General features: G+C 36.6%; 2 protein-coding genes and 1 pseudogene across 2 annotated transcripts; 2 read left to right on the top strand and 1 right to left on the bottom strand.

Annotated features, from left to right (window-relative positions):
- Window positions 1-3642: 3642 nt before the first annotated feature.
- LOC142987909 (large ribosomal subunit protein bL21-like) lies at window positions 3643-4424 on the top strand. The gene is made up of 2 exons (XM_076136867.1): window positions 3643-3814; window positions 3912-4424. Exons 1-2 carry the CDS (start codon window positions 3757-3759, stop codon window positions 4385-4387), a joined length of 534 nt encoding a protein of 177 aa, XP_075992982.1. The 5' UTR covers window positions 3643-3756; the 3' UTR covers window positions 4388-4424.
- A 234-nt stretch (window positions 4425-4658) lies between these two features.
- On the bottom strand, window positions 4659-7740 carry LOC142987906 (regulator of telomere elongation helicase 1 homolog pseudogene; annotated as a pseudogene).
- A 171-nt stretch (window positions 7741-7911) lies between these two features.
- LOC142987907 (elongator complex protein 2-like) lies at window positions 7912-15897 on the top strand. The gene is made up of 13 exons (XM_076136864.1): window positions 7912-8203; window positions 8744-9032; window positions 9345-9551; window positions 10935-11153; window positions 11640-11878; window positions 12321-12471; window positions 12896-13084; window positions 13539-13661; window positions 14028-14193; window positions 14446-14710; window positions 15223-15443; window positions 15715-15747; window positions 15780-15897. The coding sequence occupies exons 1-13, from the start codon at window positions 8078-8080 to the stop codon at window positions 15865-15867; spliced, it is 2316 nt and encodes a 771-aa protein (XP_075992979.1). The 5' UTR covers window positions 7912-8077; the 3' UTR covers window positions 15868-15897.
- The last annotated feature ends 181 nt before the right edge of the window (window positions 15898-16078 follow it).

The following is a 16078-nucleotide window of genomic DNA, read 5'->3' as shown; positions in this document are numbered from 1 at the left end:
AAGTAGGTACTAGGTTATTCAATATTTTAAATCTCAATCTAAATTATTGATCTATTTTTAATAGGATTGTTAGCTGCCTGTTGCAAAAAAAAATCTCTAAGATTCATTTAGTACGATCATAATATGAAATTTTATTACTCATTAATAGTCATTTATTTCAAACCCACAGCGATTCTAATGTACCGCCTGGGTATAAATATAGGTATTCTTATCTATATCTATATATCTATATATCTATACTTATAATAAATCTGTAGAGAGGTCAATTCTGTACATTGAATATATTTAAAAAAAAACCAATGGGGGATGTTTAGTAACGGATACTGATACCGAATCTGCAATTTATAATTTTCTTTTCTGTCTGTCTGTCTGTCCTCCGTCTGTATGTGTCGCTATCACGTAAAAACTACCGGATAGAACGCACTGAAATTTGCTATATGCATAGAATAAGTAGTGGAGCAGTTTCTAGAATACTTTTTATCGCATAATTTTTCATAGATTTTTAGAAAATTGAAAAAAATACGTAGAAATCTTTCGAACCTGCGTTTCCCTAAAGATACCATAGATGGCGTTGCGAATCCATTTCACAACATTCGCAATATAGTTCGCGGCGCCTGCCGTATCGATACCTGTTGTTCGCACCAACCAATAGATGGCGTATAGTCCGCAACAAAGCATGTTTTTCCTAATTAATTTATTTTGATTGCTTTATTGTAAAAAAAATACCTTTGAAACAGGCTATACATTTATAAGATTTTCAAACATAAATGTTGTATGATTTATTACACAAAAATGTTGGTTTACGAGGGTCCGGTGCGGTCGGGATATCCTAGGTGGCAAACCGAATAATTTCGTTTGTGGTCGTTGTTCGCCGCTACTAACAGATGGCGTTGTAGTTCGTAACACATAACCAAATTAATTGGTTGCATTAAGGAAATAAATTGGATAGCTATGAAACAGACTATGTGGTAAGTTTAAAAAAATAAACAACGGATGATATAAGTATAAAAAATAATTACGGGTTACGCGGTTTCGGACGTATCATCGTAAGTATACATTATTACGCGTCTGAAGAGCTCCGGCGCAGATAGGACCTATAATAATATTCTGAATCTAGACGGGTAAGCAATGGTCAGTCTATAATAAGGTATTATATTTTACACTGTAAACTGCTACGGATACAGACGAGAGCGGAAAAGAAGGTAACCACAGGAAATCAGGCCTGCCTGAGCCTGTGTCACATTGTGTGCCCTTCGGGTCCCTTTCGTAAATAACCATTAGATGACAAAAGAGTTGTTAACATTTTTATGTGTAGGTGTATCGAGTGCTTCGCAATTCGCGTGCTCAAACGAATAAGCAACAGTACGAAATTCACGCGAGCGGAGCCGCACGGGTCAGCTAGTCCAAAATAATTGAAAAGATAATTAACAAAAGACTTACCAGTTACACTAATAAGTATAACATCATTTCAGAAGCTCAATACGGTTTCAGGCAAAAATTGTCTACGGAAGATGCTGTGACTGCATTAACCTCTCATATTGTTAACTTAGTAGATTCAGGAAAAAGATGTTTAACTGTATTTTTAGACTTAAAAAAAGCGTTTGACACCGTCTCTGTCCCCATTCTTGTGCGCAGACTAGAAGACATTGGCATCAGAGGAAACTCGTTGGCATTACTCACAGACTATTTGCAGGATCGTAGGCAAAAAGTCAGGGTAGGGGAGTATATTAGTGGGGAGTCGTATGTGACCTACGGGGTGCCGCAGGGCAGTGTGTTAGGTCCGACTCTATTTCTTATATATATTAACCAACTCTGTATTTTCTCATATGCAGACGATACTGCTATAGTGTTTTTTGGCGATTCTTGGGAATCTGTATATAAATTTGCAGAGGAGGGGCTTCACAACATTGTTAACTGGCTTAATTCGCATCTTCTAACTCTAAATATTTCGAAAACCAAACATATAGCTTTTACCAATTATAATAACAGTCAACCCGGACCAAACGTAACTATAACAATTCATACATGTGGTAACTCATCAAATATTGATTGTTCTTGTGAAAAGATTGAAAAAGTAAGCAATATAAAGTACCTGGGAGTTCATGTTGATCAGCGGTTATCATGGCATTCTCATATTGATATGGTTATGGCCCGAACTAGAAAACTGATCTGGATATTTAAGCAGCTAAGACATGTGACAACTTATAAAATGTTAAATACAATATATGTCTCTCTGGCCCAATCCATTCTTATTTATTGTATACCCGTATGGGGCGGTGCAACAAAAACTAAATTTCTGGAACTAGAGCGGGTTCAGAGATCTCTAATTAAAGTCATGTTTTCCAAACCTTTCAAATTTCCAACTAATGAGTTATACTCCCTAAGCGGCATCCTCTCAGTCAGAAAATTGTACGTACTTCATACCGTTTTAAAATTACATAAAACTCTATCTTATGACCCTCACCATCAACATAAGCGACGAAAACACAGTGTTGCACCTACTAAATACGTAAGAACAGCATACGCCAAAAGACAATTCATTGCACATTCTGCCATACTTTACAATAATATAAACAAAACACTTAACATATATCCTATGTCTGCAACAATCTGTAAAAAGACATTAATCGAATGGTTAAAACTGAAAACTTATGATGACATTGAAATATTAATGCAAACATCGTTAATATAAAATACTCTTAAACACACAGACTCACTTATTGCACACACTTACACAAACACACACACACACACACACACACACACACACACACACACACACACACACACACACGCACACACACACACACACAAACACACACACGCACACACACACAAACTTACACACACTTCCACGTACTCGTACATACACACGCAAGTCTTGCGTTTTCCACTTAATGTAACGTATCATAAGACGTTTTTGTTTGTAAGAGATTCTATTTTGTTTAATATTCTTTTAATTTTTAATTCTGTTATATTCAAATTTTCCTTTGTATTCCTTTTTAATATTTTATATTTTATTCTGTACACCACTTTTACCCTTTTATAATTTGCTATTGAAGAGCGAGACCTCCTAGCACAGGTATATTTTTTACTTAAAAGGAGGTCTCTATGTAACATTTATTGTAAAAGTTGTACGAGATAACGAAATAAACATTTTTGATTTTTTTTTTTTTTTTTTTTGAATTTCACCGACTGTTTATTAGGTTCAAGAATATAATAAGTTCTCTACGGAACTAAAACCCTTACAGATCATAGAATCATAATAATTTGAGAAGTAGGTACCGATTACTTTATAGGTGGAAGTTGGTGGCTTAATCTCCAGGTATTCATAATTGGAAATCAAAAAATAAAATTTTCTAAAATGTATTATGAACAACGTACTTACCAGCAAAAATAAATGAGTATAAAAGATAAGCATCAACTTCAATACAATTTGATCCGATTGACGATACGATCATTTGTATTATTCCAGAAATTCTGTAGGGTAGCTTGCCCAGTGTATGTTTAATGTAGCATATTACATTGTGCAGAGGTAAGAATGACGAATTTCTAATCCTGTCAATTTCATATTTTTACCGTGCTTAGCATTTATTGCCATTGTCAATGATTTCCGAACGGAGTTTACAACGTCATGCGCTATTAACAAAATATTTTATCTGTGGAATGGCAGCAATGGTTTTTGAGGTTATGTTATGAAATTCACAATCGGAGTAAAATATTTTTTATTCTATTGAAGTACAATAAAATAGAATAATGGCTATGATAAGAGCGGGTCTACAAAGACTTGCTAGCGTATTCAATGGCGCACAAGGTACGTACTTAATATGAAAAAAAATACATTTGTCAATACATAAAATTATTGTCGTATTTTATTCCATACATTTATTGCTAATTTTCGCATATTACAGCGGGAATTCTATCAAGATTTGCGACCCACCTTGCACCAGTAGAGAACAAATCTGTCTCAGAAGCCACAAAAGAGGTAATAGCCGAATGCAACCAACTAATCGAGAAAAATGCCTCAAGAAGCTTTGCTATAGTACATTTATTGGGAAAACAGTGGAGAGTGACTGACGGAGACCTTTTGGTCGTCGAAGGATACTGGCCACCGAACATTGGTGACGAAATTAGACTAGATAAAGTACTTTTAGCGGGTACAAAGGACTTTTCTCTCATTGGACGACCGTTAGTTCAGCCCGGTTTGGTCAATGTGACGGCTACAGTCATCTCCAAAGGCCTATCACACACAAGAACCCATTTCAAGAAGAAAAGGAGGAAGCAGTTTATGAGGATCAATTTCGTAAGAGTCCAGCAGACGATGCTAAGAATAAACTCGGTTGATTTTGTTGATACAATTAATGCGAAGGCAAAGAATGAGTTCTAGTTGTATTTATAGTAGTTAATAAATGTTAGAGTATTCATGGTTGGTTTTTATTACTTCTTTCACTTGTAAAATGACTAAACACTCATATCCTAGATAGTAGGATTATTTGACCAATAAGTACCTATATTGAGTTTATTTTAATACAGTAGGCCCACAGTATTCCCTAACCAAAACACTTGTTACTTACTGCCATTCAAAGAAATGCCTGTAGATTACAGTAAACCATCATTGTGTTATTAAATAGACATAAAAATAAAATAACCAGTTATTCAGTCAAACAATAATTTATTCTAAGTTAGTTATTATAAATATATTAAAACTATCATCTAATTAATTTAACATTATCACAATACTCTTGAAAAGTTGCTTTATGCTCTTCTTTTAAAAACCTTTTCATGCCTTTGAATAAATAAAACATTTTGCTATTTTCAAATAAATTAGATAAAATCTTTTTAAACCCTTCATAGTCTCCATCCTTCTTATATGAAGATATTGAAAGCTGAAACTCTTTGTACTGGTCTGCTTGTAAAAGGACTTTTATTTCTTTCACAAAATCTATCAAAGATGCAGGAGGTACTTTTTCTGGCATTTCTTGTTTTTCCTTCTCACAATTTAAATTGTCTTCAAAACCAAAAGGTTTGATCTTCAACTTTTTCTTCTTGACTAAATTACTTGTTGTACTAATGTCTTCTGCTGCCCTCTTGTGGATGGTCACTAAAGCTTGAGATGAAGACTGTTGAGATTCCACACTATCTATTGAACTAAAGAGATCTTTTGATTTGGGTTTGAACTCATTCACATAAGCAGAGGACTTTGCATTCTTGTAGAAATCCATGGAAAAATCTGCATAGACTTCATTTGAATTAGGATATTGGCTGACTGACTTTTTGGCAGGTTTAGACACTGCTCTGGTGTTGGTTATAGGAAAGGCAACTCCAGTAACATGTATTGGGCCTGAATCTCTATCCCGTGCATAAGACTCATTAGGCATCAGTGGTTTTAGCCTAGGAGCTGGTAATGTTGCTTCAGCATTCTTAAAGAACCTGCATATTTCACTGACAGTCTCCCCAAACTTGTTAGAGACATTGATATGATCTCTTAACCAAGCTGACAACTGACCTTTCAATTTTGGGCTGTTAAATCTAGTGTCACAGAGAAGTATAGCTCCGTAGTCATTCTGATGTCTTATTACTCTGCCTATAGCTTGGTTTACTGCCCTCGTAGCTTCTAAAGAGTACCATTCATCTCCAGACAGGAACTGCTTGTCTTTAACCCTAAGTTCTTCTAAATATTTCTTCTTCAACACAATTCTGGGATCTTTTAGAGGTGGAAATGGTAACCCAGTTATTATGACTGCTCTGCCATTCATATCAGCAAAGTCTAAACCTTCAGACACTTTCCCTCTACAGACAGCCATGAAACATGCTCCTCTTGTACTAGGGTCACTTATTTTACTGTAATAGTCATTTATAATAGCATTGAAAGTATCTTTTCTCTGAGGTTCAACAAAAATTGGCTTGATATTATTGATACTAGACCAAATACCCTCATTTTGCCACATCTCTTGACATTTACTCATAATAGGATATGAGGGAAAGAATACCAAAAGGCCATCTGGTACTACCCTGCTAAAACTAAGAATTGTTCTACCTAAGGATGAAATATATTTTGGATTGTCTCTGTTCTGATAATTTGAATTAAGCTGCACACCATCAGGACCTTGGCCCATGATCTTTACACAGATTTGATTAGATTTAACTATATGTGGGTTTTCCAACTGGGTTCCAATTGGAATCCCTAACTCTGATGTCAAGGGTTTCAAAGGTGCTAAAGTACCACTTGTTAGAATTATGCTTCTGACATTCTGTTCTATGAGCTGCTTCATACCAAACCCAGGGCTGAAACACCAGTAACTAAGGACTCTCTCAGCAGTCTTAGAACTGGTTGTCTTCAGAGCTCCCCAACTATCAGTCTTTTTATTTTTCTTATCTTCAATTTGGACATGAACTTTGTAACACATTTTCACTCTTTCTTTATATGCATGTGAAGTCCCACTGAAAACAACATTTAATAAATCCACAATCTTCTGTAAACCAACTCCTTTTCTTTGAAATGGTGAATCACTAGCAGTTGATAAGTATTGTATAAGATTCTCTATAAGACCAATGACTGCCATTTGATTGTGGTCTCTGATTTCCGCTTTGGACAGCAGCTCGAAGATGTAACCGCCAGGGTAAGTGGAACCTTCGCTGCCAACAGTAATTTCATCTATAGCTTTCTCTAAGGCAAGCATCATTTCTTTTAACAAACATAAGTCATCACAAGTGAAGTCTTTAGGTTGAGTGCTGTCTACTGTCATGTCCATTTGCTCTTCAGACTGCTCACCAAAAGACCTCATCACATGAGTTATCTCATCTATACATAGAGCTACATCAGTTGTCCTAATTTGTAAGGATGCTGACTCCTCACACATTTTCTCTACATTGTGAGCCTCATCTAAAATAATTATATTGTTCATGAGTTCAACACCATTTGCTTTCCTTGATTTTGGATCTAAGATATAATTGTAAGGCATGAATATTATATCTGCATCTTGTTTCAGTTCTTTAGATAGATAGTATGGGCAGCACTTCAACTTCTTCCCGACAGAGACTAAGTCCTCAATATCCAGTATTTCATCGCCTTTTACAGCCCTATCTTCCTTCTTGGATTCAACATTGTTGTAGAAGTGGCATGTTCTTGATTTTACTTTTAACTGACACATGTGGACCTTGTTCATGTTGTTTGTTTCTTTGGACACTTCTGGGTGAATGCACATCTGGTCTCGGGAGCCTAAAACTGTAGCTTTAACATGTTTATAACTCGATCTTTTTAATTCCTGCATCGCTTGTGTTAATTGAGAGTGCGTTCTTGATGAGTAAATTATTTTAGGCATGCCCCACGAGGTGTTATCTTTGGACTTTCCACCGCCGGCTTTCAAAGTGTCTCGTAATGCATTACTGTGATCTGAAAAGTTGCCTACTTGTGCGTTCATTTGTAATTGAGCCTTTTTCACTAGCAACCAGGCTAATGAAGAACATAACAGGCTTAGAGTCTTGCCCGTACCTGTGGGAGACTCCAATAAGGCATTTGAATTGTTTTGCAGGCTTTCTATCACTCGCTCCATGTAGGCCTTTTGTACTTCGTAAGGCTCGAAAGGAAATGTCACAGGTATCCCACATATCATTACTTCAGGCATCTTGGTAGTTATTTGAGGCTTCAGTTGAGTTAATAAAATCTATTTACATTTTTCACAAAACACTCAGTGCTTGAGACAAGTACAGACTTGACGTTTCACAATCGAGCAGCTGCCAGTTTTGCCGCCTAAAATAAGATACGTTCAAATGATTAACATCTACGTAACCTCACATTAGATCTTAAGTTACTATCTGTATCTCCTTCAAATTTGGTATTTTATTACAAATGAGTGCGTAAAATTAATTAGACCATAAGTAACTAAAATATTACAAATACATATTTATTTTCTAAAAAAGTCATACCTCGCAAAATATTAACTGAACGCAGGAAAATCAAACACTGACAAGACAACTGTCAACCATATGTTTATAACCTAACATTTAGCAAATTGCGAATTTGTTCAAAATAATAATTCAGTTTTTATGTCGTAGTAGTGTTTTAAATGATAAAACAATGAAAGTTAATATGGAGCAAGTGTATACGTCGGTCGCGTGTAATCGCACGACGGAAATAGCCGATTGGAATGCCGAAGGATTAATTTGTTTTGGTGCATCGCATTCTGTTGTTATTTACAATACGGTAAGTTTCAACCTTAATTTAAGTCAAATTATTACATTACTGCATATTATTTGTAGTTATTACTATTATGTAGATGTAATTTAAACATGTCTGGACAATATTTAGAAGAAGAATATTCAGTAACTTTAACGTAACTTTGTTTTTGGATAAAATTATGGCCATAAACTTCAGGCTGGCTTACTAATAGTAATCCATACGTTCTATTTCTAGATGGAAAACAAATTATTACAGAAAAATATTTGATCAAACTAAATAGGTGTCAAGTAGAACAAAAAAGAAGAGGAAATAAAGTCCAATCTCATACAACCTGCCTCCGTGGCGCAGTGGTTTAGGTCGCCACGCCGATACCACTGTGTCGGGAGGTCGTGGGTTCGATTCCCACACGGGACAATTATTTGTGCGATCCACAAATAATTGTTTCGGGTCTGGTTGTGCTTTGTGTCCGTTGTGTGTATGTTTGTAAAAGTCCCCGCGACACAAGAGAAATTCTTAGTGCGGGAGTTGTCTTTATTATACAATAACAATAACTCTTTATTTCAGGCTGAACGAACCAAAGATCCGCTTACAGTTCTCAGTCACCACAAGTCACTAGTAAACTCAGTGAAATGGCTGCGTAAACCAGACGGTACATGTACAGAGTTTCTATCATGTTCTGCGGACAAGACCGCTGCTGTATGGACACTTGAGAACGGACAGTGGACAGTTACGAGTAACCTGGTCGGTCATGCGGATGGTGTGACGTGTATACATGGAGTTTATGATGACGATGAACTGCTAGTGTATACGGGATCTATTGATTCTACTGTTAAAGTTTGGGAGAGGAAGAATGGTCAGTTGTTTTTTTAATATAATTACTTTGTATTCAAAGGCCTCTCTTTTGGATTTCTTAGTAGAATCTTATTTGTTTTATAATTATAATACATTAAGATATTTAATTGAAATAAGACCTTTGCATTCCAATCCTAACTTAAAAAGAATTCCACTGAATACAGTCATTTGATTCCAAACTGAGCAGAGCTTGTACTATGGTAACCAAATAACTGATAAACATACCTATATATTTCTAAATACATACCTATTGATAAATTGACGACCAATGCCTTATAAAAATTACTAACTAACCAATATTTTCATATTTCAGGTATAACAGCACTAAAACAAACAATACCGTTACACTCCGGTCTCTGCCTCACACTCCACGCACACCTACTACCAACGCACAAAGCTATTCTATTCTGTGCACTGGACGATCACAAGATACATGTGTACACTGGTGAAGAGTATCACAAAGTGCATACGTTAGCAGGACACGAAGACTGGGTGCGAGGACTTGATGTTTTGGATGTTGGTAAGTCTGGTTTGATGTTTTTTTAATTATTATCCTACCAATATTATAAATGCCAAAGTTTGTGAGTATGTATGTTTGGATGTTTGTTACTCTTTTACGTAAAGACTACTAAACCAATTATGATGAAATTTTGTATGTAGGTAGCTGAAGACCCAGAATAACACTAAGGCTACTTTTTATCCCAGAGTTCCCGAAGTATCCAGATTTACACAGAAAGGATTTCCACGCAGATATAGTCGCGGGCGTGTAGTTATTATATACTTTGGTGATCGGGACATATTCCTAAAAGTATGGACAGAAAAAAAATGTGTTTTAGGGTTGTTATGTACAGAAGAGACATTTCCCAGCAGCAGGATAGTAGGCTATAGGCTATATAAAAAATACTTTGGACCCAATGTTGTCTGTATTGCAATTTTGTTTGCTATTTAATGTTTAAGATACAATAAAGTAATTCAAAATAATTCGGTCTAGAACATTAAATTTTATTTGTGTAAAAAGAAACAGCCCAAAAAATCTCTTTCAAAAATAAGTAGAAATTATAGTGTACTTTAAGATGTCATTGTAAACACACTAGTATCCACATAAACATATTATTTCACTTACCTTTACAAAAGCACATACGAAACAAATAAATACAAAACACTGTTTGTATCGCGATATAGTACGGTAGTTTAACAAAACGCGGGCCTGCATTACATGCCGAGAGTACGCGCAGACTACTTGCACAAATAATATAATAACAGCGCCCAATCCCTCAGTTTAATTGTTAAATTGCGATTCGCGATGTTGCCGTTTTGTGCACATATAGCAATGAGAGGCGACCTTTATCACTGCGGAAATTCTTTATCATTCTTAATAATAATATATACTTTCAAAGTAAACAAATGATTTGTCCCAAAACTATAAATAATTACATGAGATACTACACCGACTATATATTTTAACGCGCTCATTAAAAAAAATATCACTTGCAAAATACTCAGCTGCTGTGGGGAAGGAGTTGGTAAAAGCAGTCTCTCGGGTAGGTTAGGCATCGCATGGTCGAAAGTTTCTTTTCCATAATCATGCTGGTCAGTCATATTGACACTTATGATAGTCGTTACAATTACTGAATCTACCACTAGCTCGAAAATTGGGTAGAGCCTTATGAGAAGAGCTAGCAGGACACGGCCAGTCTTTTCAATCGCCAAAAGATATACAATGTGGTCGATACAATAATTGATCTTGCGAGGAGCTGCGAACAATCAGCGATATTCTGAGTTAAAATAGGAAAAGGCCCCGAGACCTCGGCATCAGCGGTCGGATATACTACCTACCACGCCATAGGGACAGTTTCTTGCTGAGCAATCGGCCAATACTGGGCTAAATTTACTTTACTTACAGATGATAGCACAATAATCCTAGCATCAGCATCTCAAGACACATACATACGTCTATGGCGGCTACAGAAGCACGTGGAACAGGCTCCGAGTAAAGGCATCAGGGTTGAACAGAAAGTGTTCAGTGTGTACGATGAGCAGTGGACAGTGAAGTTAGAGGCTGTATTGGCGGGCCATGAGGGGTGGGTGTATGGGGTGCAGTGGCAACCCTGTGGGATTGGAGGTAGGTTGATTTATAAATTTATATTCTTACGTGTCTCTGAAAAAAATCCGCGAATAAGATTAGATAAAAGAATAAAAGATATTGATTCCACATAAAATAGGGTAGATGCATGACTTACTTGCTAAATTAAGGCGCAGCCTATTTCGCCTTGGGATATATGAAATATGCATATGAAAGCTGCACCAAACATTTCTATGCAATAATTGTCGCCTTACCACTGACTCGCCTTGGGGGGAGTTGCTTAATAATAAGGTGGACAAGTATAAAAGTAAAGTAGAGTGTACAAATATATTTGAATAGATTATTGTATATGTAACAAATTAAAATATACACTGTCTTGTTGATTCGATTCCCACACAGGACAAATATTTACGTGGTTATGTATGATTTGTTTATATTTTGTGTTATAATTATATAAGATTTATTCTTAATATTTCAATATTGTATTAAAAAAAACAGTAACAAAAGCCATTTTAATTTTTGCAGAAACAAACAAAAAGCCCATCTACCGGCTGCTCTCGTCATCACTAGACAAGACGCTCATCATTTGGGAGCCGGAGTCGTCTCCTCAGAAGGGGGAGGGTGAGGGCGCGTGGGTGGAGCGCGTGAGGGTCGGGGAGGTCGGCGGCAACGGCCTCGGCTTCTACGGCAGCAGGTTCGGACCCGGTGAGAAGTTCCTCGGACACGGGTACAATGGGTCTTTTCATATTTGGGAGTTTAATCAGGTTAGTTAAATACAAATTTATTGTAAATTCTGGATATAAAGGGGTGCTTGCCATGCTGGTTTAAATGTGTGTTAGGTACTCATTCCTTTTAGAACTGTTTCAGCAACTTTCTAAAAATAAAATAAAATTTCGAAATATTAATATATTGCTCCAGAATTGGTATTTATATTAATCCATTATTTATTTGCTTTTCAAATATTTGTTGAGAGTTGAGATCAAAAGAAGTTTAGAGAAACAAAAATGTAGAATTTATGCAACTTCTTTATACATTCCTCTCCTCTTATGGAGAAAAAGAAACAAATAGGAAAACCATTATGTTTTCCTGTGGGTAAAAACTCTTTAAAGGACACAATATCTACGTAATGCTTTCTAGTTTGGTAAAATTACTTTTACTTGTATGCTAAAAAGCACTCATTATCTTCTAAAATGTTTTTATTTCCAGGAGACATCACAATGGCAGCCGTCAGTAGTGTGCGGCGGTCACTTCAGCGCGGTGGAGGACGTGAGGTGGGAGCCGCGACACGGACGGTACGTCATGAGCGTCTCCGCCGACCAGACCACCAGGGTGCACGCGCCCTGGAACAACCAATATGGTACATGAACATTTATCTTCATTATTTCTGACTTGAAAGTAATTTATTAAACGTCAATATTATTTTTAATAAAATATATAAATATTTGTAATAGTTATAGAGTTTCAATTTCTGAAAATAAAAATGATAGTTACATTTTTATATCCAGAAATTTCATAAAAAAGATTAATACCATCACGCCAGTGCTCTCCACTCTTTATCGCATGCATATATTTATCATGTTAGGTACGAATATTTAATTAGAAATTATAAAAATTTAACATATTTTACCCAGTCAAGGAATCAACCTGAAGCCTTCTGGTAGCCAGTCCGCTCAGATACCAAAGACAGCCTGATTAATGCTTAAACACTGTAATTACATAAGTACACACGATTTTTTCACATTATATCTTGCATAAATACACCCGACTTTTTCATGTTCCAGGGTCCCAATGGCACGAGCTCTCCCGGCCGCAGGTCCACGGCTACGACCTCGCGTCGCTGGCTCTCGTCAACAGCACCACGTTCGTGTCCGCTGCTGAAGAGAAGGTCATACGCGTGTTCAGAGCGCCGCACAACTTTGTACATAACTTCAAGAATATCGTCGGTGATGTTATTGAACAGGATGGGAAAGGTACGTCCTGTGCTATTTCTTATTCATTTGATTTTTTACTTCGGTATGTTACATTCCTTCATATTATTTTAACCAACGGCTGCCGATTCCGTCTGGAGTTTCGTGTTTAGCTCCACTCCTATAACACAAAAATAGTTTCGTAATTCGAATGAGGAGTTCCTGGAATAAGCGCGCTCAAAAAATACCTAACCCACCTGAATTTCAATAATTTTTGTTGAGAGATATTTAGATTCAGGTAAAATGTTGGGTTCAAAAATAATTTTGATGTAGGAATTTTTCAGGGAAGCTATTTGTAGGACACTCTACATTTTATTTATAACAATAAATAAGTTAATTTGTTACTTTTTTATTCAACTTTCATTGCTAGAAATAAGACTTACACTGCTACTAAAAGTTAACAACGCTTGTAATATTGATATTAATTGTAATAATTATATTATATTGGTATGTACAGGGCCTGAAGGCGCGTCAGTGCCGTCACTGGGCTTGTCCAACAAGGCGGTGTTCATCGGTGATGATGAACAGAATGACGCGGATGATGACAACGATGGATACTTCGTGCCTGTTGATATGACAGGTATGTATTTGATACTTGTACAATTGTTTATAACCGCCTCTGCAATGAGACACCGGTAAATCAAGTAACTCTCGCAAAGAGAATACGAGTCAAATTGTTAATTGAAAAACGTTAAGCCGTTGATTCTTGCACCTGAACTCATGCCGGTCGTATCCGTATTCCGTATAATGAAATAGATGTGAACCTGTGTATTGTTCTAACATCTGGCATGTATTTAACCAAACTTGTGCATAGATAGCTTGTTTCCATGAAATAAGCCACCATACTAAATATGGGAACGGCAGGGACATTCTACAAACTAAATTCTCCATTTATTTATTAAAAGAACTTAAAAAAAATAACAATTTCGTCCACCCTGTTCCACAGAGCCTCCCACAGAAGAGACACTAATGCAGAACACGCTGTGGCCGGAGGTACAGAAGCTGTACGGTCACGGCTACGAGGTGTTCGCGCTGGACGCCAGTGCCGACGGCACACTCGTCGCCTCCGCTTGTAAAGCTACTACTGCTGAACATGCCGCTGTGTTGCTATGGTAAATATTTACATTGGTCGTTTTGTAGTTGAAAACTATTAATTACCCCGACACTGGGCTATGGTCTCAGTCCGGATTGAAGTATACTATATTACTACTATACTTTTTTTATTAGTATGTACCCTCCCCCCTCGTTTGGGAGGAGATCCTTGCCATGCAGTGGGACAGAAATGGCTTAATAAAAAAAATGTGATATTAGTACATAATTAAAACATTATACATACTGATATAATAATATTTTCCTTTTTCCAGGGAAACTAAGACCTGGCAACAAACACAAAAGCTAATATCCCATCAGCTCACAGTGACCCAGCTGGCATTCTCACCGGACAGTCACCAGCTACTGTCAGTGTCACGCGACCGAAGATGGACCTTATATCAAAGAGAAGAGGGTACAAACTCGTTCGCGATAGCCGCTAGCACAGACAAGACTAATGGGGTACATAGCAGGATTATATGGTGCTGTGCGTGGTCGTTTGATGGGAAGGCGTTTGGTACCGGCTCTAGGGAAGGCAAGGTGAGATTTGATGAAAGTTTAGTGTAATAATTAATTAAATTAAGTTTAATTATGTCTTGTTTTATTCGAAGGTGAAGAAAGAATTGTATTAAATATATTTACTTTTTACCGATTATAATATAGGTACACGATAAATATATTGTAATGGTAGACATATTGAATATTCTTACACTTCTGGTGCAGTCGTCATTTGGATCAAGCCTATGGCACCCGAAAGTGGAAGGAAAGGTCAATGAAATACAATTTTCGCCTTACTTGTAATTGGAGCGAATTTATTGTCATCTCGCACACATCTCTAAGATACTAATAACAATATTCCAACAGAAATAATTTGACCCTTCCGGAAATCGAATCGGCGACCTCGGGAACAGTTGTTGGATCAATACGCTGTGGCACGCTTAGTAGCATTTGATGTGGCACATAAAAAAACCCCATGCGGCATTTTTTTTTTGTTGGTTAAATTTACCCTATGTAAAGTTTTTCAATTCAAAAATATATTTGCCTTTCTACAGGTCTGCATATGGTCAAAGTCTGACCCAACAGAGACATCTCTAAAAGACTACGGCATACTAGGCAAGCCACTAGACACAAACACATCAGTGACCGCGCTGGCTTTCGCGCCAAAACGTGAAGGTAACAGCCTACTCATCGCAACAGGCTTCGAGACCGGTGTGATCCGGTTATATCGGTTTGATAACGATGGTTGGGAGCTGTTGAAGGAATTAGATAGAAGGTGAGTTTAAAATGTATTTTTGTATATTTTGTAATAATAAAAGTTTAGGGTTTAAGTTTTCTTTGAGTAAAGTTTGATAACTATACTATTTATGGTAGTGGCCTTTCATAGCAGGTCGTTTTTTTTTTAATTTTAAATGATATTGAATATGAAAATGTACTTTTAAAAATTTATAAATATGAATACTAATACTAACGTATTATGCATTTCTTCACACTTTTATATTTTTTTACAATTTTCGAAGTTTTAAATACTTTTGTTATGTTCCCAGTGCTGCTCATCACTTAACAGTGAAAAGACTATCGACTTGCGGGGGCACTTCCGTGCCCCCAGATCATTCAAGCCTACTGAAGAAGACAAAATGTTACTAGCAAGCTGTGGCAGTGATCATCTCGTACGAATATATAGCGTTAATGTTGTATAGCAATAAATAATAAATACGTATATTTTATTACCACCTGTGTTTTCATTCAGTCAGAAGTCACACAAGCACTCGAAAGTTTCTGACATGTCAGTAATAACATCTATTTGCAATTACGCCTGTTCGAAAAGATGTCCCGAGGTAATAAGTATCTATCCTACTTTTAGTGCCTGATAAATGGCAATAGATGGACTATTACACGGTACTAACGTAG

This window comes from Anticarsia gemmatalis, chromosome 4 (genome assembly GCF_050436995.1).
Source record: "Anticarsia gemmatalis isolate Benzon Research Colony breed Stoneville strain chromosome 4, ilAntGemm2 primary, whole genome shotgun sequence".
Classification (NCBI taxonomy): domain Eukaryota; kingdom Metazoa; phylum Arthropoda; class Insecta; order Lepidoptera; family Erebidae; genus Anticarsia; species Anticarsia gemmatalis.
The sequence above is the reverse complement of the archived record's forward strand: the minus strand, read 5'-3'. Positions and strand labels throughout refer to the sequence as shown.